General features: G+C 51.1%; 3 protein-coding genes and 1 long non-coding RNA gene across 8 annotated transcripts; 2 read left to right on the top strand and 2 right to left on the bottom strand.

The window, feature by feature from the left end:
* Positions 1–5,764: 5,764 nt before the first annotated feature.
* Positions 5,765–8,618, bottom strand: nubpl (nucleotide binding protein-like). 4 transcript variants are annotated; one of them, XM_028394725.1, is made up of 11 exons: positions 8,423–8,618; positions 7,424–7,568; positions 7,290–7,324; positions 7,116–7,206; positions 6,997–7,036; positions 6,827–6,917; positions 6,671–6,764; positions 6,492–6,577; positions 6,280–6,400; positions 6,101–6,183; positions 5,765–5,993 (listed from the first exon to the last, which is right to left on the bottom strand). In XM_028394725.1, the coding sequence occupies exons 2-11, from the start codon at positions 7,521–7,523 to the stop codon at positions 5,931–5,933; spliced, it is 804 nt and encodes a 267-aa protein (XP_028250526.1). In that variant the 5' UTR covers positions 7,524–7,568; positions 8,423–8,618; the 3' UTR covers positions 5,765–5,930. The 4 variants fall into 4 exon arrangements, with proteins under 4 accessions (XP_028250526.1, XP_028250524.1, XP_028250527.1 ...); XM_028394723.1 differs by lacking the exon at positions 8,423–8,618 and adding an exon at positions 7,956–8,214; XM_028394726.1 differs by lacking the exon at positions 8,423–8,618 and adding an exon at positions 7,956–8,097 and having other exon boundaries at positions 7,424–7,590.
* On the top strand, positions 7,874–10,241 carry LOC114427031 (D-aminoacyl-tRNA deacylase 2-like). Its single transcript, XM_028394729.1, has 4 exons — positions 7,874–8,000; positions 8,663–8,806; positions 9,536–9,605; positions 9,678–10,241. The coding sequence occupies exons 2-4, from the start codon at positions 8,696–8,698 to the stop codon at positions 9,983–9,985; spliced, it is 489 nt and encodes a 162-aa protein (XP_028250530.1). The 5' UTR covers positions 7,874–8,000; positions 8,663–8,695; the 3' UTR covers positions 9,986–10,241.
* LOC114427032 (uncharacterized) lies at positions 9,360–15,359 on the bottom strand. Its single transcript, XR_003669419.1, has 3 exons — positions 15,349–15,359; positions 12,778–12,779; positions 9,360–9,512 (listed from the first exon to the last, which is right to left on the bottom strand). It is a non-coding gene; the product is annotated as an uncharacterized LOC114427032 (long non-coding RNA).
* LOC114427027 (uncharacterized) lies at positions 10,293–16,542 on the top strand. Of its 2 annotated transcripts, none has more exons than XM_028394721.1 (19): positions 10,293–10,880; positions 11,081–11,204; positions 11,318–11,454; positions 11,530–11,699; positions 11,853–12,048; positions 12,345–12,595; positions 12,667–12,752; positions 12,856–12,917; positions 12,987–13,225; positions 13,779–13,968; positions 14,048–14,089; positions 14,158–14,278; positions 14,370–14,511; positions 14,594–14,743; positions 14,828–14,915; positions 15,190–15,488; positions 15,560–15,677; positions 15,743–15,812; positions 15,907–16,542. In XM_028394721.1, exons 2-19 carry the CDS (start codon positions 11,081–11,083, stop codon positions 16,233–16,235), a joined length of 2,814 nt encoding a protein of 937 aa, XP_028250522.1. In that variant the 5' UTR covers positions 10,293–10,880; the 3' UTR covers positions 16,236–16,542. The 2 variants fall into 2 exon arrangements, with proteins under 2 accessions (XP_028250522.1, XP_028250521.1); XM_028394720.1 differs by having other exon boundaries at positions 11,023–11,204.
* Positions 16,543–17,081: the final 539 nt, after the last annotated feature.

Here is a 17,081-nt window from a genome sequence, read left to right as displayed (position 1 = left end):
AAACTACAGTAAGGCTAAATTTACATGACAGACATGGCGTAACAGACATACAATGAACAGAACATAAAATACTGTGCAGATGAAATGGTAAACATAGACCCTTATATGATCGAATGGAACAGTGTAATAATGTAATAATGTAACAGGTACCACCTCACACCAGGACCAGGACCGACCAGGAACCATGGCCTCTGACGTCATGAACTGCACCTTTATTCCTCCAGTGACAGTGTTCTGTGGTGTTCTGATAAGAATCTCTGGCAGAAGTTTGAAGATGAATCATTTGTAAATATGTTACTATCGTTAAATAAAAAGATAAACATGCAGAAACACCTGAGAAGATACAAACATTAAATATGGACTGAAAGTGAATAAATCCATGGACACACTGACAGGTTTAAATTCATCTCGGCTGTAAACAAAAGGAAGCTGCACACACAGTATGTGTGTGTCTGTGTGTGTCTGTGTGTGTGTGTGTGTGTGACTTCATATATATTTCAGCTCTTCTGGGTTTGGATCAATACGAGCCGTCGGTTCCTGTGGATTCCCCCGAGTGCCCCCCTGTGTTAATGAGCCTCAGAGAGGAACCTGGCTGGGGCCTCGCTACAGCATGACACACACACACAGACAGACACACACAGGCACACACACACACACACACAGACACACACACAGGCACACACACACACACACAGACACACACACAGGCACACACACACACACACACAGACACACACACAGGCACACACACACAGACACACACAGACACACAGACACACACACACACACACACAGGCACACACACACACAGACACACACACACACACACACACACACACACAGACACACAGACACACACACAGACACACACAGACACACAGACACACACACACACACGACACACAACACACAGACACACACACACACACACACACACACACACACACACACAGACACACACACACACAGACACACACACACAGACACACACACACAGACACACACACACACACAGACACACACACACACACACACACACACACAGACACACACACACAGACACACAGACACACAGACACACACACACAGACACACACACACACAGACACACACACACACACACAGACACACACACACAGACACACACAGACACACAACACACACACAGACACACAGACACACACACACACAGACACACACACAGACACACACACAGACACACACACACACACAGACACACACACACACACACACACACACAGACACACACACACACAGACACACACAGACACACAGACACACACACACACACACACACACACACACACACACACACAGACACACACACAGACACACACACACACACACAGACACACACAGACACACACACACACACACAGACACACACACACACACACAACACACACACAGACACACACACACACACACACAGACACACACACAGACACACACACACACAGACACACACACACAGACACACACACACACACAGACACACACACACACACACACACAGACACACACACAGACACACACACACACAGACACACACACACACACACACACACACACACACACACACAGACACACACACACACACACACACACACAGACACACACACAGACACACACACACACACACACACACTTCAGGAGAAGGTGGTGGTGATCTTCAGTCTGATTGGTCTCTCCACTCCATCACGAAGCGTGGCTCACGGCTTCCCGTCTCATTTCTTTAGGTGTGGACATTAAAGCTACTTGGTCCAGTTTTGGAACATATTCTTGTTACCGGGGTAACGAATCCTGATCAACCCTCAACCCTGTATGTTCCTGGATGTAACCGACCAGTCAGAGACCCTGACCTAACAACCAATCAGAGCAGCTGCTGAAGCTAGCAGCTAGCATTTAGCATGTCAGTAAGGGTGTTGTCTGCCCATCCTTACTTCACCCATACAGGCTGTCCTCCTGCCAAAAACACGCCCATAACCGCCAGCGCTTCCTGGCAGGCTGCTGATTGGCTGAACCTGCCGAGGCTCACGGTGACTCAGCTGACTGAGGGTCAAAGCTCCCTGAGCCGCCTCCTCGTTCACCTCTGCCTTTATTGTTTGTGCAGTCTGAGAATAAACCAGCAGGATTCAAGTCTGCTAATAAAACCAGCTGAACGAGGAAGTGAAAGCAGGAACATGAAAACCCGGAAAACTCCGCCTCCAAGCAGAGAGACAGAGAGCAAACAGCCTGTCAGCAGTATTTCATGAAGTACTTCACCTGTATCACCATAGCAACCTCAGCCTGTTTTTAATTGGTGCCTGAGGCCAGTCTGCATCCCTTTTATCTCACTCTCTCTCTCTGTGGTGAGGCGTCAGCTCCCGGTGGGACAGAGTTAGAGGTTCAGATGAGGCTCGTCTCGGGGGTCTCAGTCCACAGAGGCGGTCCAGCAGAGCGTTTAGATCCTGGCTGCTTCAGTGCTGACTCTGAGGCGCAGCGATGCCTGACTGACAGTCACAGTCCTATCAGAAGAGACCCTCATCAGCTGCCATCTTTGAAAAAGGCGGGGCCAACCAGTTGAGACATCCAGCAGGAGATGGTGGATGTATGTTGAGTCAGAGCGGGGCTGAGGCAGGAAGCATGTCGCGGCAACAAAAAAGATCCTGAAAAGACTGAAATGATCCCTGAAAAGTCAGAGTTTATTACACTGCACGGGGAGAAGCACAGACCAGGTCTGACACAGCTCTCAGCGGTTCTCCGCCGAGCAGGAGGCAGGTACATGTTTTCATCTTGAAAGTGTCCTTCAACTCTTCAACTTCCACAGGCTTAATGTGACCCTGTAACCCTCTGAGTGTCTTCCAGGCGCAGTTCTTATCTATCTGTACACATTTCCAGTCAGATTAGCTCAAATAAGGCAAGACAAATAACATGATTCTGCATTTTTACACCACAAGCAGCACTGCAGTCCCTCCGGTGTCCACTAGAGGCTGCCTCCAAGTCCAGCCCCCCACAGACCTCCACAGCAGATTAAAGCTGTTTACAGCCTGCTGGCCTCTAAGGGTCATGCATGTTTGTACATCGGGTTTCTCTTTGAAGTATGTTTTATGGAGCCCTGGGTAATGCTAAGCTAGCAGCGCCGCGTCAAAGGCTCCCTCACATGCACCCTTCTAAGGAGGCATCGGGTGGATGCTTCTCGGCCTCACATATCCCAGGATGCACTGCACTCTGGAGACGGCTGGATGCTTTTCAAACAAGTTGAAGTCTAATGTCCAACTGCAGGTTGCTAGGCAACAGGAGCAAATAAACAGGAAGTCTTCCAGAGGCCAGACAACTTGTTTTTCATGTTTGTCCTGAGGATGCAGCCTGCTGCTTCCTGTTTCAGCTGCTTCTGGACCTCCTGAGCTGGTCCCTGCTTCCACTGACCAGGAGCAGAAAGCTGCAGGGCTGAGCATCCAGCCCTGCAGCTTCTCAGGTCCTGACCTGGTTCACGCAGGCTGAACTCTCAACAGGACAGCGCTACATGTACTGAAACACAGCAGAATGAACCCTGTGACACAAAGGCAGAGCCTCTGTTCCTCTGTTCAGTATCAATAAAGTTAAAGGTGGAGCTGCAGAGCCTGGACCCTCAGGAACTCTGAGAGGGAGAGTTTATTTTTTTACCTCATTCTCCCAGCAGAGAAAGAAGACTGATGACTGGAGGAGTGTGGGGGTGCAGCCTTAACGAGAGGACACACACACACACACAGTGACACAGCACAATTGGAACCAGCTGCTGCTGTTTATCCGGCCACAAGCAATGCAGCTGCGTCACCACGGCAACGAGGCAACGCTCGGAGGGGCTGTGGGTGAGAGGAGCGATCACAAGGTCAACATCGAGTGTGTGTCTGTGAGTGTGTGTGTGTCTGTGAGTGCGTGTGTCTGTCTGTGTGTGTGTGTGTCTGTGTGTGTGTGGGAGGGAATTTCTCTGAAAAAAGCCAACTCAACTCAGAGAAAACTCACACGCTGTAATCAGACGGATTATAACCAGCTGTGCTGAAGCAGCTAGCGGACACATACAGGCCACCGTTAGCTAACAGTGAGAGATAAATAATGAAAGTTAAAGAGAAGAGGAAGAAGCCGCCATGTTTGTAAAAGTCGCCTCTCCCGCTCATTTTCTTCTGCTGCTCTTCTAATTTTGGAAAGCAGGATGTGGTTTCCATAACAATGAGGACTTATACAGTATTTTATTTTAGTGCTGCTGACTGAAGCACACACACACACACACACACACACACATTTGTAAAGAAGGATGCAAATGTGAGGAGCAGCACACAAAAGCAGACACCCAGTCAACCACAGTATTTTTACACACACACACTCTGAATGTATTTCATATTATGCAAATGTATCTGACTGAACACTGGCACAAAGGCAGCAACACACACACACACACACACACACACACACACACACACACAGGAGGAAGAGGAGACAATGGAACAAATGTGAAGAAGAAAAGAGGAAGGTGGAGGTTTCAGATTTAATGTTGACAGACTGGATCATAAGAGACGCCGCGGTGACCTTTGACCCCAAACTCTGATCAGAAACTGCATGAAGGTTTGAGTGAAGGTTCCGTCCGAGAGCATGACTCACAGCTGATACAGGGACCGCTCGTCCTCAGACCGGCACTGATGTCAGTTCTCTGGGAGCTTCTGATGAATCTGAGATAACAGGTTCAAACCTGAATCAATAATGTATCTCACTGTGTATTATTCATGCTCCTCTCAGCGCTGATGCAGGAAGGTAAATTAATAAAGCACGTCTTATCCCCGCTCCACACTCCGACACAGAGGGAGCGCCCCGCTGACAGGAGCGCCACCTCCTCAGCCCGACCTGACCCGACTTCCTGATGTGACCTCAGACCCGCTCTGCCAGCTCTCCTCAGACACACAGCAACCACCAAGAGACACACACCAAGAGACACACAGCAACCACCAAGAGACACACAGCAAGAGACACACAGCAACCACCAAGAGACACACAGCAAGAGACACACAGCAACCACCAAGAGACACACACCAAGAGACACACAGCAACCACCAAGAGACACACACCAAGAGACACACAGCAACCACCAAGAGACACACAGCAAGAGACACACAGCAAGAGACACACAGCAACCACCAAGAGACACACAGCAAGAGACACACAGCAAGAGACACACAGCAACCACCAAGAGACACACAGCAACCATCAAGAGACACACAGCAAGAGACACACAGCAAGAGACACACAGCAACCAAGAGACACACACCAAGAGACACACAGCAACCACCAAGAGACACACAGCAAGAGACACACAGCAACCACCAAGAGACACACAGCAACCACCAAGAGACACACAGCAACCATCAAGAGACACACAGCAAGAGACACACAGCAACCACCAAGAGACACACAGCAAGAGACACACAGCAAGAGACACACAGCAACCACCAAGAGACACACAGCAAGAGACACACAGCAACCACCAAGAGACACACAGCAAGAGACACACAGCAACCACCAAGAGACACACAGCAACCACCAAGAGACACACAGTATACACAAACGACCAAGAGACCGTTAGCTTCAGCCAGCAGCAGCTAGCAGTGATTAGCCACACACAGGCGCTGCTCACCTGTGTGTGGGGAAATAAACACACAGCGCTCCCTGCTGGCCTTTCATGGAACTGAGTCATGCACAAACTGTGATGGTTCAAACACCTGATAACACCCAGTGAGTTTAAATAGTGGATCTGGTTTTATTAAACACTCTGACAGAACTACATGAGTCATACACACAGTGGAGCTCCACATGGACGTGTGTGTGTCTCTGTGTACTTCTACATGTGTGTGATATGTTGTGGATCATCGTCACACTTCACTTCCTGTCGGAGCTGTCAGTCAACTGCTGCTTTCCTGTAGTCTCTGAACGACGGCAGACGCCACCTTCCTGTACGCCTCCGCCTGGACAGACAGAGTGAGAAGAGGACAGTACGTTTGACTTTTCTCTGCTTATACTGATTCCTTCATGAATAAACCAGGATGGGGTGAATCAGGAGCAGATCAGAGACCTCAGGGCTGTCAGGAGAGGAGACCACCACCGGCTGTCCTCTGTCTGATGTCTCTCTGATGTTTAAGTGAAGAGGGACATCACCTGGACAAAAGAGACGTGTCACATTTTTCCACTTACAGCTTTGTTTATAAGAACAGTCAGAGAGGATGAGGACACAAAGCTGTGGTGATGGCAGACCTAAGAACGTGACTCCCAGAGTGTTTGCGAGCTGTCGGGCCCCGTCTGAGCCAAAGATGTGGGTTTGATGGTTGCACTTGGGACACTGGAAGACGCTCATGTTCTGCACCAGGCCGAGAACCTGCAGGAACAGAAGCAGCAAACGTTCTCCCTGCTCAGGACGGAACATCAGCATCTGCATCAACAGACACACACAGACACACACAGTTTACCGGCACGTTCACTTTCTTAAACATCTCAGCTCCTCTGCGAGCGTCCAGCAGAGCGATGTCCTGCGGCGTGGACACGATGACTGCACCTGCATCACAACAGAGACATGACCAAGATGAAATGAACAAAAGTCTGACAAACTCTGAACTCTGCAGAAAAGTCTGAATTCAGACAGACCGACCTGCTATGGGAATGTTCTGGGTGATTGACAGCTGGACGTCTCCTGTCCCTGGAGGCATGTCCACTACTAGATAGTCCAAAGATCCCCAGTCCACCTTCAAACACACAAACAGCTCGTCTGTGTTTCAGCAGCATTTACAGTGTTTGACCTCCGTACCTGTCTCAGCAGCTTCTCGATAGCAGACATCACCATCAGTCCCCTCCAGACTATCGGAGCCACGTCCTCCACCAGGAAGCCCATCGACATGCTGACAAGAAGGAGCGGTCAGAGACAGCAGGAAGGAGATACATCCAGCAGAAGGACATGGACATTAGACAGTGTCTCACCAGGGGAGGCCGTAGTTAGTGAGCGGGATCATCAGGTTATCTGAGGAGAAACACAGCTGAGGTCAGTCTGCAGCTACACTCATCCAGAAGTCTGAATCAGCAGAAGGAAAGAGGCGCACGGTCACTGAGCTCCGGGTTCCCCCTCAGGTTCATCAGTTTGGGGACGGACGGGCCGTAAACGTCGGCGTCCAGCAGTCCCACTGATTTTGACTGAGACAGGATTTGCAAATTTACACACACTGTGACAAACCTTCACACACAGCGAGGGTGCAGCACGGAGGAGCACTTCTTACCCGATCGTTGGCCATTAACCCGAGCGCCAGGTTCACTGCAGAGACGAGACAAATCACAAAAACAGCCAGAATACAATCCAAGTAAATCTTAAATTAAAAATGTGAAGAATTTCTCTCCCCAGACCTGTCCCTACCTGCTGTGGTGGACTTGCCCACGCCACCTTTCCCTGAAGCCACAACGATGACCTGTTTGACCCCTGTGATGGGCTTCTGCTTGGGAAGGCCTCTGGCCATCTGCTGCCTCTGTCGCTCCTGCAAGGCCTTACTGTCCACCGACCTCTGACACACAGACAGACCCGGTCTGTGGCAGTTCACCATATTTATACAGTCAATTCTACTATGGAACAATTCTGTTTTTGTTTTGTTTCTTCAGTTTATTTCTGTTCTGTAGGAAATAAAAATCTAAAAATAGTCATGAAAAAGAACCATAAGTTATATACATACATACAGTTATATGAATTAGAATAACTGCTCATGCGCGATTATTTTTATTATTACAATTATACGTCGTTACTGTCAATGACACGGACCAGGGTGACGTACATCGATGCTTTTATTTTGGAAGGAGCACTTCCGCTCTCGCTGGGGATTTCCGTTTAGCTTTGCGCTAAAACTGCTAGCTAGCTTAAGAGAAGATTCGGGTGGACAGGTTGGCAGAAATCCTACCTGGCAGCGTTTGACCACCACGCAGCTCGTGGCTCCGTGGTTCAGGTCGGTGCCGGTCCGCAGAACCCGGGTTTTCTCGCCGGATAATCTCAGTAAATGCGAGAGTCTGCTGTACGTGAACTGAGCCATGTTTAGCTGTGCGGACGCGCTGCAGAGCCAATCAGCGGGCTCCTGGTGCGCATCAGGTCTGCGCAGAACACGCGCAGAGTTTTCTGTATCGATCCGGCAGATAGAACCGATTCTGTTATTGATTTGAACATCGACGTCTTTTCACTTTAATAATAACAAGACGGTTTAAGATATTCTGACACGCGGCATCATTTCACTTTTATAATCTGATAAAACAAACTTATTTTAACTCAGTTTACGTCTCGGTGTCTACAACATATTTTAATTACTGTAAAAGCAGCTAAAGGAGAAAACGTAAAGGTTTTTTTAAAACAGTAGAACTGATGGCAGCTCGAGACCTTTCTGTGACGTCAGCCGACTATAATGCGGAAGTGTTTTCCACGAGTTGTCCCGGTGTTGTCCCGGTGTTGTCTCGGAGTTGTCTCGGAGTTGTCCCGGTGTTGTCTCGGTGCTGTCTCGGAGTTGTCCCGGTGTTGTCCCGGTGCTGTCTCGGTGCTGTCCCGGTGCTGTCCCGGTGTTGTCTCGGTGTTGTCTCGGTGTTGTCTCCTCGTTGTGAATACTCCGTGTGTTCGCTGCAGTTTGTCCGCTCTGGGTGAAGTCGGCTGGGCTGCATGGCGGACAGAGGCGGCGCTCCGGCGGCCCGGACGGTTCTGCAGCAGTGCATCCGGGCCAGACTGCAGGTGAAACCGGCGGAGGGGCAGTCAGAGGCCGAGTACGTGCAGGTCAGCTCCTCCCGGTGGGGTTTCTTCTTTGTATCAGAATCAGAATCAGAAATACTGTATTGATCCCAGGGGGAAATTGCTTTCATTCCAGGTGCTCCATGTATACTCAAAAAAGACAGGTTAGAAATATAAACAAGGTAAAGTAGTAAGCGTAAGATAAAATAAAACCTAATAAATTCTAAACATTAATAAATATTCAAGTCAAATCCAGCCAAGTGAAGACTGAAGTCATATATAATACAACTTGTACCGTGTGCAGTAAAATCTCGTCAAAATAAATCCAATATGGATAAGATTACAAGTTAGACCTGATCTCAGAGGGAGGAGTTGTACAGTTTGATGGCCACAGGAAGGAAGGACCTCCTGTGGCTCAGTGGTGCGTTTAGGAGGGATCAGTCTGGCACTGAACGTCCTCCTGCACCTCAGCAGCACGTGGTGGAGAGGATGGAAGCTGTTCTCCAGGATCCCCTGCAGCTTAGACAGCGTCCTTCTGCAGCCTTAAGCAGTTTCCCTCTGGGATTATAAAAGTATCTAAAAAAAAAGAGACGTAAAAGGAAATATTTCACAATTTACACTCTGAAACAGAAACGACATCAAAATGAAGCCGATGATGTGCTATAAATGAAGTGTAATATGTAATATATATAATGACACTATGAATCCCTGAGGAGTGGTAAATGCTGCATAAATGACAGTTAGGGGTCTGCTCCTGTTTCTGTCTGCTGTCAGATGGACAGAGGGATGGTGATCTACATCTGCTTCTTCAAAGGAGCCACAGACGACCTCCTGCCTAAGATGGGTCAGTGTTAACGCTGCGTCTGTGTGTGTTCAGCCCCAGTGTGTGAGCGTAACCTCCTCCCTCCTCCTGCAGTGTCCACGCTGCTCAACCTCCGCCTGTGCGAGTCCTCCTCTGGGAAGATGGTGTCGGTGCTGGAGCTGCCGGGCGACCTGCTGATCGTCCCTCAGGCCACGCTAGGCGGGAAGGCCAAAGGCCGCGGCATGCAGTACCACAACAACATCGGCAAGGAGGACGGGCTGCGGCTCTACGCATCCTTCGTAGCTCTGTGTGAGAAGGAAGTGAGTGCAGCCGGGCGGGAGGTGAAACACGGCACATATGGAAACAGACAGGTGCTGATGCTGGACACCAACGGGCCCTACACACACCTGATGGAGTTCTGAGAGACACGTCCACGTCAGAGGGACTGATGTCTGACAGATTACTTCCTGGCAGCACGTTGGAATGAGCAGCTCACAGAAGTGTCTGTTTTGTTCCTGGGACCAAACGCCCCACAGACTCTGAATGCATCACAGCTGATTTAAAATAATAAACCTTTGTTAAGCCGTGAGCCGTGTGTGTGATCACAAAGCATCATGGTCATGCTGGTGTGCAGTCAGGCTTCTGTTTGTTCAGAGATAATAAAAAAACGTGTTTCTATTTTGTCGGCCGTGTTTCTCCTCCGGCCACCAGGTGGCGCGCTGCCGTGAGTCCCAGGCCGGAAGTGAGCGGCACTCTGGAAGCTTGTGTTACAGCTGCGTTCATAACCTGCGTCAACCCGGTCCTGTGTGAAGCGAGCGGCGCGTGGCTGCGGCAGGACTTCCGGTCAGGTGAAGTTACGTCAAAATAAAATAGGCGCGCTTTTGTTTCGTGTGTATTATCTGGTTCCCTTCGCCGACGGCCTGAGAGCGGGACTCCGCTGATTTAACGGCCGAGCCTCCTCTCGTGAAGACGCCTCAGTGGGAGGTTTTACGTGTCTCCACCCCTGAGGTTGTTGTTGTTACAGCCTTTATTTTGAAGTTCTTCATACCGGAAAAGAGCCATAGGCTGCTGCTAGCTTAGATGTGCACAGAGCCAAACAAGACATTTAGCCGCTAGTTTGCCGCAAAGTGCGTCAGTTTGGAGAACGTCTCTGTGAACGCGGCTGAGGCGAAAGAAACGACGTTCGTTTCGGTGACGGGGACGTTAAGGTGTGACGCAGCGACGGCGGAGTTCACGTGAGAACGGGTCGCGGTGTTACGAAGATTTCTGTTCACCGGACACAAGATGTTCTGAGAGTTTGGAGGATTTCCTGACACGGTGGGAGAATCAAAGCTGGCACATGTTAACATAAATAACCAAAGAAAGCACATTAATAAGTAGAAGTAAACACTGCTGAATGGATTGTCGGCAGACTACATACACTTAGATCCTTCACAGTGACTCTTGTTATATTTATTAGAACTCACAGCGTGGGGTGCTGAGGACCGGCCCGTGGGTTTCTGTGTGCCCCACTACAGATGCCTTCCTTTGACTTTCTGGACAAGTTGGAGCTTTTTATCAGGACCGGGCAGTTTCCTGTGAATGCTTCAAAAAGCTCAAAGACAGTGACCCGAGCTGCCAGCAAACACTTCCTCTACAAAGGTACAGCCGAGCCCTGACACCTGTGTTACTGTGTTTATTCTGTGTGACTGACACACAAACAGCTGAGCTCCTGATCACAGCGTCTGACTGTAGCTCCCCGCTCCGTCCTCTAGATGGGTGCCTGTGGCGGTCTTATCGGGGCCGCCTCCTCCGGGCTGTCAGGAGTGAGGAAGAGATCCAGGAGATCCTGACACGTTACCATGACAACAACAGCCACGCTGGCCGGGAGCGGGTCGTGAGAGACATCATGGTGAGTTGGGGTGAGGTCGTCCGCTGACCTGCAGCGGCGTTGATCAGATGGTAAGGTCCTCTTCTGTCCGTCCAGCTGATGTATTACTGGGTCGGAGTGACGCAGGCTGTGAAGAACTGGATCAAAGCCTGCGCTGTTTGTCAGAACCGAACTCCGAACAAAGTGCACGACCCGCCTGTGCAGTTCTGCCTGGTGTATGGCTGCGATGTCTCCAGCTACATCTGTCCTGAGGTCACCTTCCACAGGTCAGACACCCTGTTCACAGACTTTATGGTCACGGTGGTCTAACCCTTCCTGAAGTGTTCTGAGTACCCGTTTGTTCTCATATTGGTGAATCCTTGCAGTGTGAAGGTTTCCTTCAGCTGTATGTGTATAAAAACTTCCTGCTCCGCATGCAGGTTCCCAAAGGAGGCGGAGCGGCGGCAGAGATGGCTGGCGGCAGCTCTGAGGGACGAAGGCTCGCTGCGCAAAAACTCCTACATGTGCTCCCGACACTTTGAGCCATCCTGCTTCACACTGAGTGAGGACGGTCAGCTGGCCCTGTCCTCGGACGCTGTGCCAACCATCACACCTGATGTAGTGCAGGAGGACGAGGTGAGGACAGTCCCAGTCCAGCACGGATGTGTGACCTCACACTCCTCCTTGATGTTACCCTCAGCTGGGATCTTCAGTCTGGACCTGTTGGTGGTCCACACTTTAAGAAGTTTTATTATATCGTTATTGTTCCTGACTGTAATGTTGAATCTTACTCGACACCATCCTACGGCTGCTCCCAGAGTCATCCATCTCTTGCTGTTTGGAGGGGGCGGATGATGGTCACTTCATACACGGACCTGGGTGGAGCCAGGCTAGCTGGTAGACCTGATCAGGTTCTCTTCTTTGGTTTCCAGGTGCTCCTCCCTTCTGACGAGGACCTGTTTTACAGCACAGAGGAAGGCTTGCTCCGTACATGTGCTGCTGCAGACAGCACCACCCCCTCTGATCAGGTCTGTCTCTCTGGGACCCCGGTGGAGCTGAGGGAACACCAGTACTGCCTTCCAGCTTCTGACCTGGACTCCAGGGCGTCACAGACCGTTACAGAGTTCAAGAGGAGGAAGGCCCTCGTCGAGCCGAGCTTCACCACATATAACCACATCGCCAGGTAGACGTGTGACCACATAGGCACACGATGCATGTGCGATGGATGTGCTCAGCGTTTCTTCCCTTCTGCAGGTATCTGAGCCACAGGGTCTTACCGATGCAGGGCAACCGGTGCAGAGGCATTCTAAAGAGGATGGCGAAGCGCTTTGGACTCATCGGTGAGTGGACAGAGTCAAACAGCACATCTAACACGGCCGTACGAGAACAGACCGAGCTTCAGAAGTCAGCTGAAATAGTTCAGGAAGTTCTGTCCTCCCGCAGATGGAGAGCTGATGTACACCAGAGTCTCTCCACCCGTCAGAGTGCCGCGCAGCCGAGAGGAGGTAATTTACAGCTGTTAAAGCAAAACATGGGAAAAACCAGATCACTGAAGCCCTGTGATCTGATCCCAGGTGAACGCCATCCTGAAGCGGTTCCATGACAATCGTGGTCACCGCGGCCAGGGACTCTGCCAGCAAGAGATCACCAAGCACTTCTACTGGGCCAGCATGACCCGAGACCTGGCCCGCTGGATCTCCAGCTGCCAAACCTGCCTCAGCAGAACCAAGAGGAGGTGGCTCCGCTGCAGTGTCTACAACTGCAGCAACTGCTGTGGGCCGGTGGAGAGGACCCTGGGCCTCACCTTCCACAAGTACCAGTCTGTTTTATACAGCCGCTACCTGAGTCCGTCAGATCTGTTGTCGTGTCAGCTTACAAACACAGAAAGAATTTCTTCAAAACTGGTACAGTCACTCTGGGCGTTTCCACACCGGGTCCCTTTTAAAAGAACTGAACTCAGTCCTCTTAAGTGGACCAACAGAAAAAGTCAGTTCTGTTTGTGTTCACACCGTGAGTTAATCACAAAGAGGACCGGCTTCTCTTTCTGGTCCAGTTCAGCTTTGTTAGGGCCTCAGTCCTCTTTCTGTTCACACCAGGTCTTAGCGAAGCGTACTGAGACCGCCTCTCGAGGTGGTTCACATAAAATGCTGAGTCATCGATCTCAGTTCATTTAAAGGGACCGAGTGTGGAAGCACCCGGGGACGGACTTGTCCCATGTTGAGGTCACTGACCTCAGGTTTGTTTATTCTGGAGAACATAGAATCTGTAAAACGCCTCAGTTCACTTGAACCTTCACTCGAGCGTTAACTTACACCTGTGGATTAAAACGTGTGGCCTCACAAGCCGTCCACTTCCTGTCTCCTCAGGTTTCCTCTTGACAACGTGGCCCTGCTCACTCAGTGGTTGGAGGCCGTCGGTCGTCCTCACTGGCACCCTCGGCTCCGCTCGTCCATTTGTTCGATGCATTTCACAGAGGACTGTTTGGACCGCAGCGGGGAGAAGGTGGTCCTCCGTCCAGGCGCCGTGCCCACCCTGATGGTCAACGGTGACTCAGTGGTGAGACAGAACAGTCAGCTGAAAGCAGTAATGGCAGCTTTGACACAACCGGACAGTAACAGTCCTGTTTACCCTGCAGACCCAGTCCAGAGGTCCGACCCAGCCGGCAGCGAGGGAGGAGGTAGGCTCAGTCTTGGTGCGGTGAGCGGTGCGGTGGTCTGTGTGATTTATCTGTGCTTCTGTTTCAAGGCCTTTTTTGCCAAGTATGACGCCGTGCAGCTCTACCTGAGCACACGCACGTATCCTCGGGGCCTGAACTACGTGGAGAAGAACACTTTCAGGAGGTTCTGTAAAAAGTTCACCATCAAAGGTTGGCTCCAGATTTGGATGTTGACGCTGCAGCTGTCACCATGACTGTTTGTCTCCAGCTGAATCTGACAAAGTTTCCATCGGTGCCGCAGATGGCGAGCTGTACATGGGGAGGGGGGAGCGGATGAGTTTGGTTCTGAGGAACCAGCAGCAGGTTGAAGCAGCCCTGGTGGACTATCACAACGAGCTCAACCATCTCAACGTCAACAAGTGTCTCAGACTGCTCAAAGAAAGGTCCTCACACGTCCCGTGTCTCTTGAACAATGCGGCGACATCGCTGTTAACCCGTCATAATCCCAACACCGATCTCTGACAGGTACTTCTGGAAAACCATGAAGTCTGACGTGGTGCAGTGGATCAACGACTGCTTCCACTGCAGCAGCAAGAGCAGGAAGAAACCAGATGGCCAGTCCAGGTCAGGAGGGTCGGAGACGGCGCTGAGAGCTCTTCATCCAGACTCAGACAGGTGTCCGTCACAGCTGAATGATCTGAGCTGCAGCCAGACGACCTCCTCTTCAGGTTTTCATTCGTTTTCTCTCTCTGTTGGCAGTGCGACCGACAGCGACACTGGTGATGTTGGTGGTGAAGAAGACGGAGGTGATGCAGAGGAGCTGACCATGAATTCACTGGACGCTCAGGTAGGTCCAAGTTCTCTGTGAGTGGAGCCTCTGCTCCACCAGGAGCAGCAGGAAGTAGAAGCTGAGCCGCCACGGCGAGCTGCACCGCACAGAGCTGCACGTACTCTGAACTCTGTCTCTGAGCCACGTCTCTGTAGGGACAAAGACGCAGCCGCCTGTTAGTCCTCCTCCCCTTTGGGAGGTGCTGCAGGACTCCTGTTTCAGGCTCACTAGAGCTCTGATTATAAATCTGCACTTTACTGCTTCTGCTGAGAAAGTTCATCATCTGCTCCAGTCTGTCCGGGCAGAGGGTCCCCCAGCGTCTGAAGCCCAGAAGAAGCCGAGCAGACCGAGGACCCAGCCTCACACACAACAGAAAGACGGTGTCCTGCCTGCTGTCCAAAAGACACCAACAACACCGCAGAGCCAGCGCCTGCTGAGGAGGAGGTCCGACTGTGAGCCAGACTCTTCAGCCAAGAGCTCCAGCTGTGGTCTGGAGCCCGTTGTGGCCCCGAGCACCAAACCCTGGCCCGTCTTCACCATTGCTAACTCCACCCCAGCACAGACAGCAAGGCTCCCTCCGGAGGTGGACAGGTACGACAGAAATCTGCTCAGCTGTTTCAGTAAATCTTGTGTCCTAAAGCTGTGAATGTGTGTCTGAGCAGCCCAGGAGTCAGCCGGGGCTCCACCAGGCTTCAGGCCCGGGCCGTCATCCAGCAGTGCTGCCAGGCGAAGGTGAAGACTAAGCCAGCGCTGGACGGCACCGACGCCCAGTGGGCTGAGGTGAGTGTTGGTCTGCCGTGTGTGCAGCCTGATGTCAGATCGATCAGCTCGCTCTCTGTCTGCAGATCGAGGAGGGGATGGTCGTGTACGTCTGCTTCTTCCACGGAGCCACTGAGGACGTCACACTGCAGATGGGTGAGTTACGCCCGTTAACTTCAGTCATGAGAGGTGTGGGGCTCTAATGAGCCTCCAAGGATCGTCCAAGTCTGTCTCCTCATGTCCTCCACAGCCAACAGCCTGATGACCACCAAGCTTTTCCGCAAAGACACTGGACACATGGTGTCTCTACTCGACCTTCCCGGGAGCGTTTTGTTCATCCCCCAGGAGTCTCTGCTGGGAGAGCCGGCGTCCAACAGAAGGATGCAGTTCAAAGGCGGCTGTGAGCAGTGGTGGGGCGCTCAGCTCTTCTCAAACCTGGTCCTGGCCTGCAGAGAGCTCATGGCGGCCTCTGCAAAGTGCTCAAAGGCGGGCATGAAGGTGGAGCAGGGAGTTTACAGACAGAAACAAGAGCTCGTCCTGAACTCTGTGGAGCCGTTCACACTGCTGCTGGAGTTCTGAGGGCCGCAGGGCGTCCACTGAAGACCAGAGGGAGGCTCCCCCTTCCTCCCTCACACTGGCCCCCAGATGCTGAGAAGGACTGGAAGATGTGAAATCACCACAGATTTTTTTTAAAACGTAATACCACAAGTGACCACTGGAGGACAAATATCCCCTGTCTGCTCTCTCCAATAACGGTGCTGGGACATGCAGAGAGCCGTCCTGTGCCTAAGGACACATCTCAGCTGCTGGAGAGACTCCAGGTCAACATGCTGTAAGTTTCTGTTTCTGTTGATCATCACTGAATTAAAAGAACTCTAAACGGGAGGTGTGCTGTGCATTCATCAACTCAGCTTTATTCATAGAGCACTTTCAAATCAACCCAGTGGGCTGAAGTGCTGTCCACCAATACAAAAGCATAGAAAACACAGGAAGATAAAAAACAATAAAAACTAAAAGTCAACGTCTCAGACTGAGTTAAAGCCAACGGTGTGTTTTCAAAGAGGATTTAAAAGCTGCAGGAGAGTCCGCCTAATGTGCAGGGGCAGATCATCAGATCCCTCAAAGAGTGTCCTTCAGAACCAGGGCCACCACACAGTCCTGCACTGGAAGCAGCTCATGGTTTAATGTGAGAAACCCAGTCCTCCTGAGACCCAGCCTGGCTGAACCCTGATGAGCCTCCAGCCCAGAGAGTCCTTTAAACTCATGTTACAGTATTATTATTATATTACAGTGGCTGGGAAGGGCCACAACACACAAAACTCACAACACAAAGAAAAACGGCCACAGAACAGCCTGACAGCAGAACTCCGTGCTGACATAACTTCGTTAACTGTATGTTCACCTCATTCAGACCATTCTCCTTCA

This window comes from Parambassis ranga, chromosome 22 (genome assembly GCF_900634625.1).
Source record: "Parambassis ranga chromosome 22, fParRan2.1, whole genome shotgun sequence".
NCBI classification, from domain to species: domain Eukaryota; kingdom Metazoa; phylum Chordata; class Actinopteri; family Ambassidae; genus Parambassis; species Parambassis ranga.
Note: the sequence above shows the minus strand (reverse complement) of the source record. Positions and strands in the feature narration are given on the sequence as shown.

Excerpts from the sequence above, each read along its gene's own strand:
- LOC114427027 (XM_028394721.1), top strand. The coding sequence starts at position 11,081 with ATGCCTTCCTTTGACTTTCTGGACAAGTTGGAGCTTTTTATCAGGACC. Across the intron at positions 13,969-14,047 it reads TGGTCAACGGTGACTCAGTG|ACCCAGTCCAGAGGTCCGAC; the intron begins GTGAGACAGAAC and ends TTTACCCTGCAG. Across the intron at positions 14,512-14,593 it reads CTCAGACTGCTCAAAGAAAG|GTACTTCTGGAAAACCATGA; the intron begins GTCCTCACACGT and ends GATCTCTGACAG.
- nubpl (XM_028394723.1), bottom strand. The coding sequence starts at position 8,084 with ATGGCTCAGTTCACGTACAGCAGACTCTCGCATTTACTGAGATTATCC. Across the intron at positions 6,578-6,670 it reads CCAGAACATTCCCATAGCAG|GTGCAGTCATCGTGTCCACG; the intron begins GTCGGTCTGTCT and ends GTTGTGATGCAG. Across the intron at positions 6,184-6,279 it reads TCTGGGAGTCACGTTCTTAG|GTGATGTCCCTCTTCACTTA; the intron begins GTCTGCCATCAC and ends TCTTTTGTCCAG.
- LOC114427031 (XM_028394729.1), top strand. The coding sequence starts at position 8,696 with ATGGCGGACAGAGGCGGCGCTCCGGCGGCCCGGACGGTTCTGCAGCAG. Across the intron at positions 8,807-9,535 it reads CAGAGGCCGAGTACGTGCAG|ATGGACAGAGGGATGGTGAT; the intron begins GTCAGCTCCTCC and ends GTCTGCTGTCAG. Across the intron at positions 9,606-9,677 it reads CGACCTCCTGCCTAAGATGG|TGTCCACGCTGCTCAACCTC; the intron begins GTCAGTGTTAAC and ends CTCCTCCTGCAG.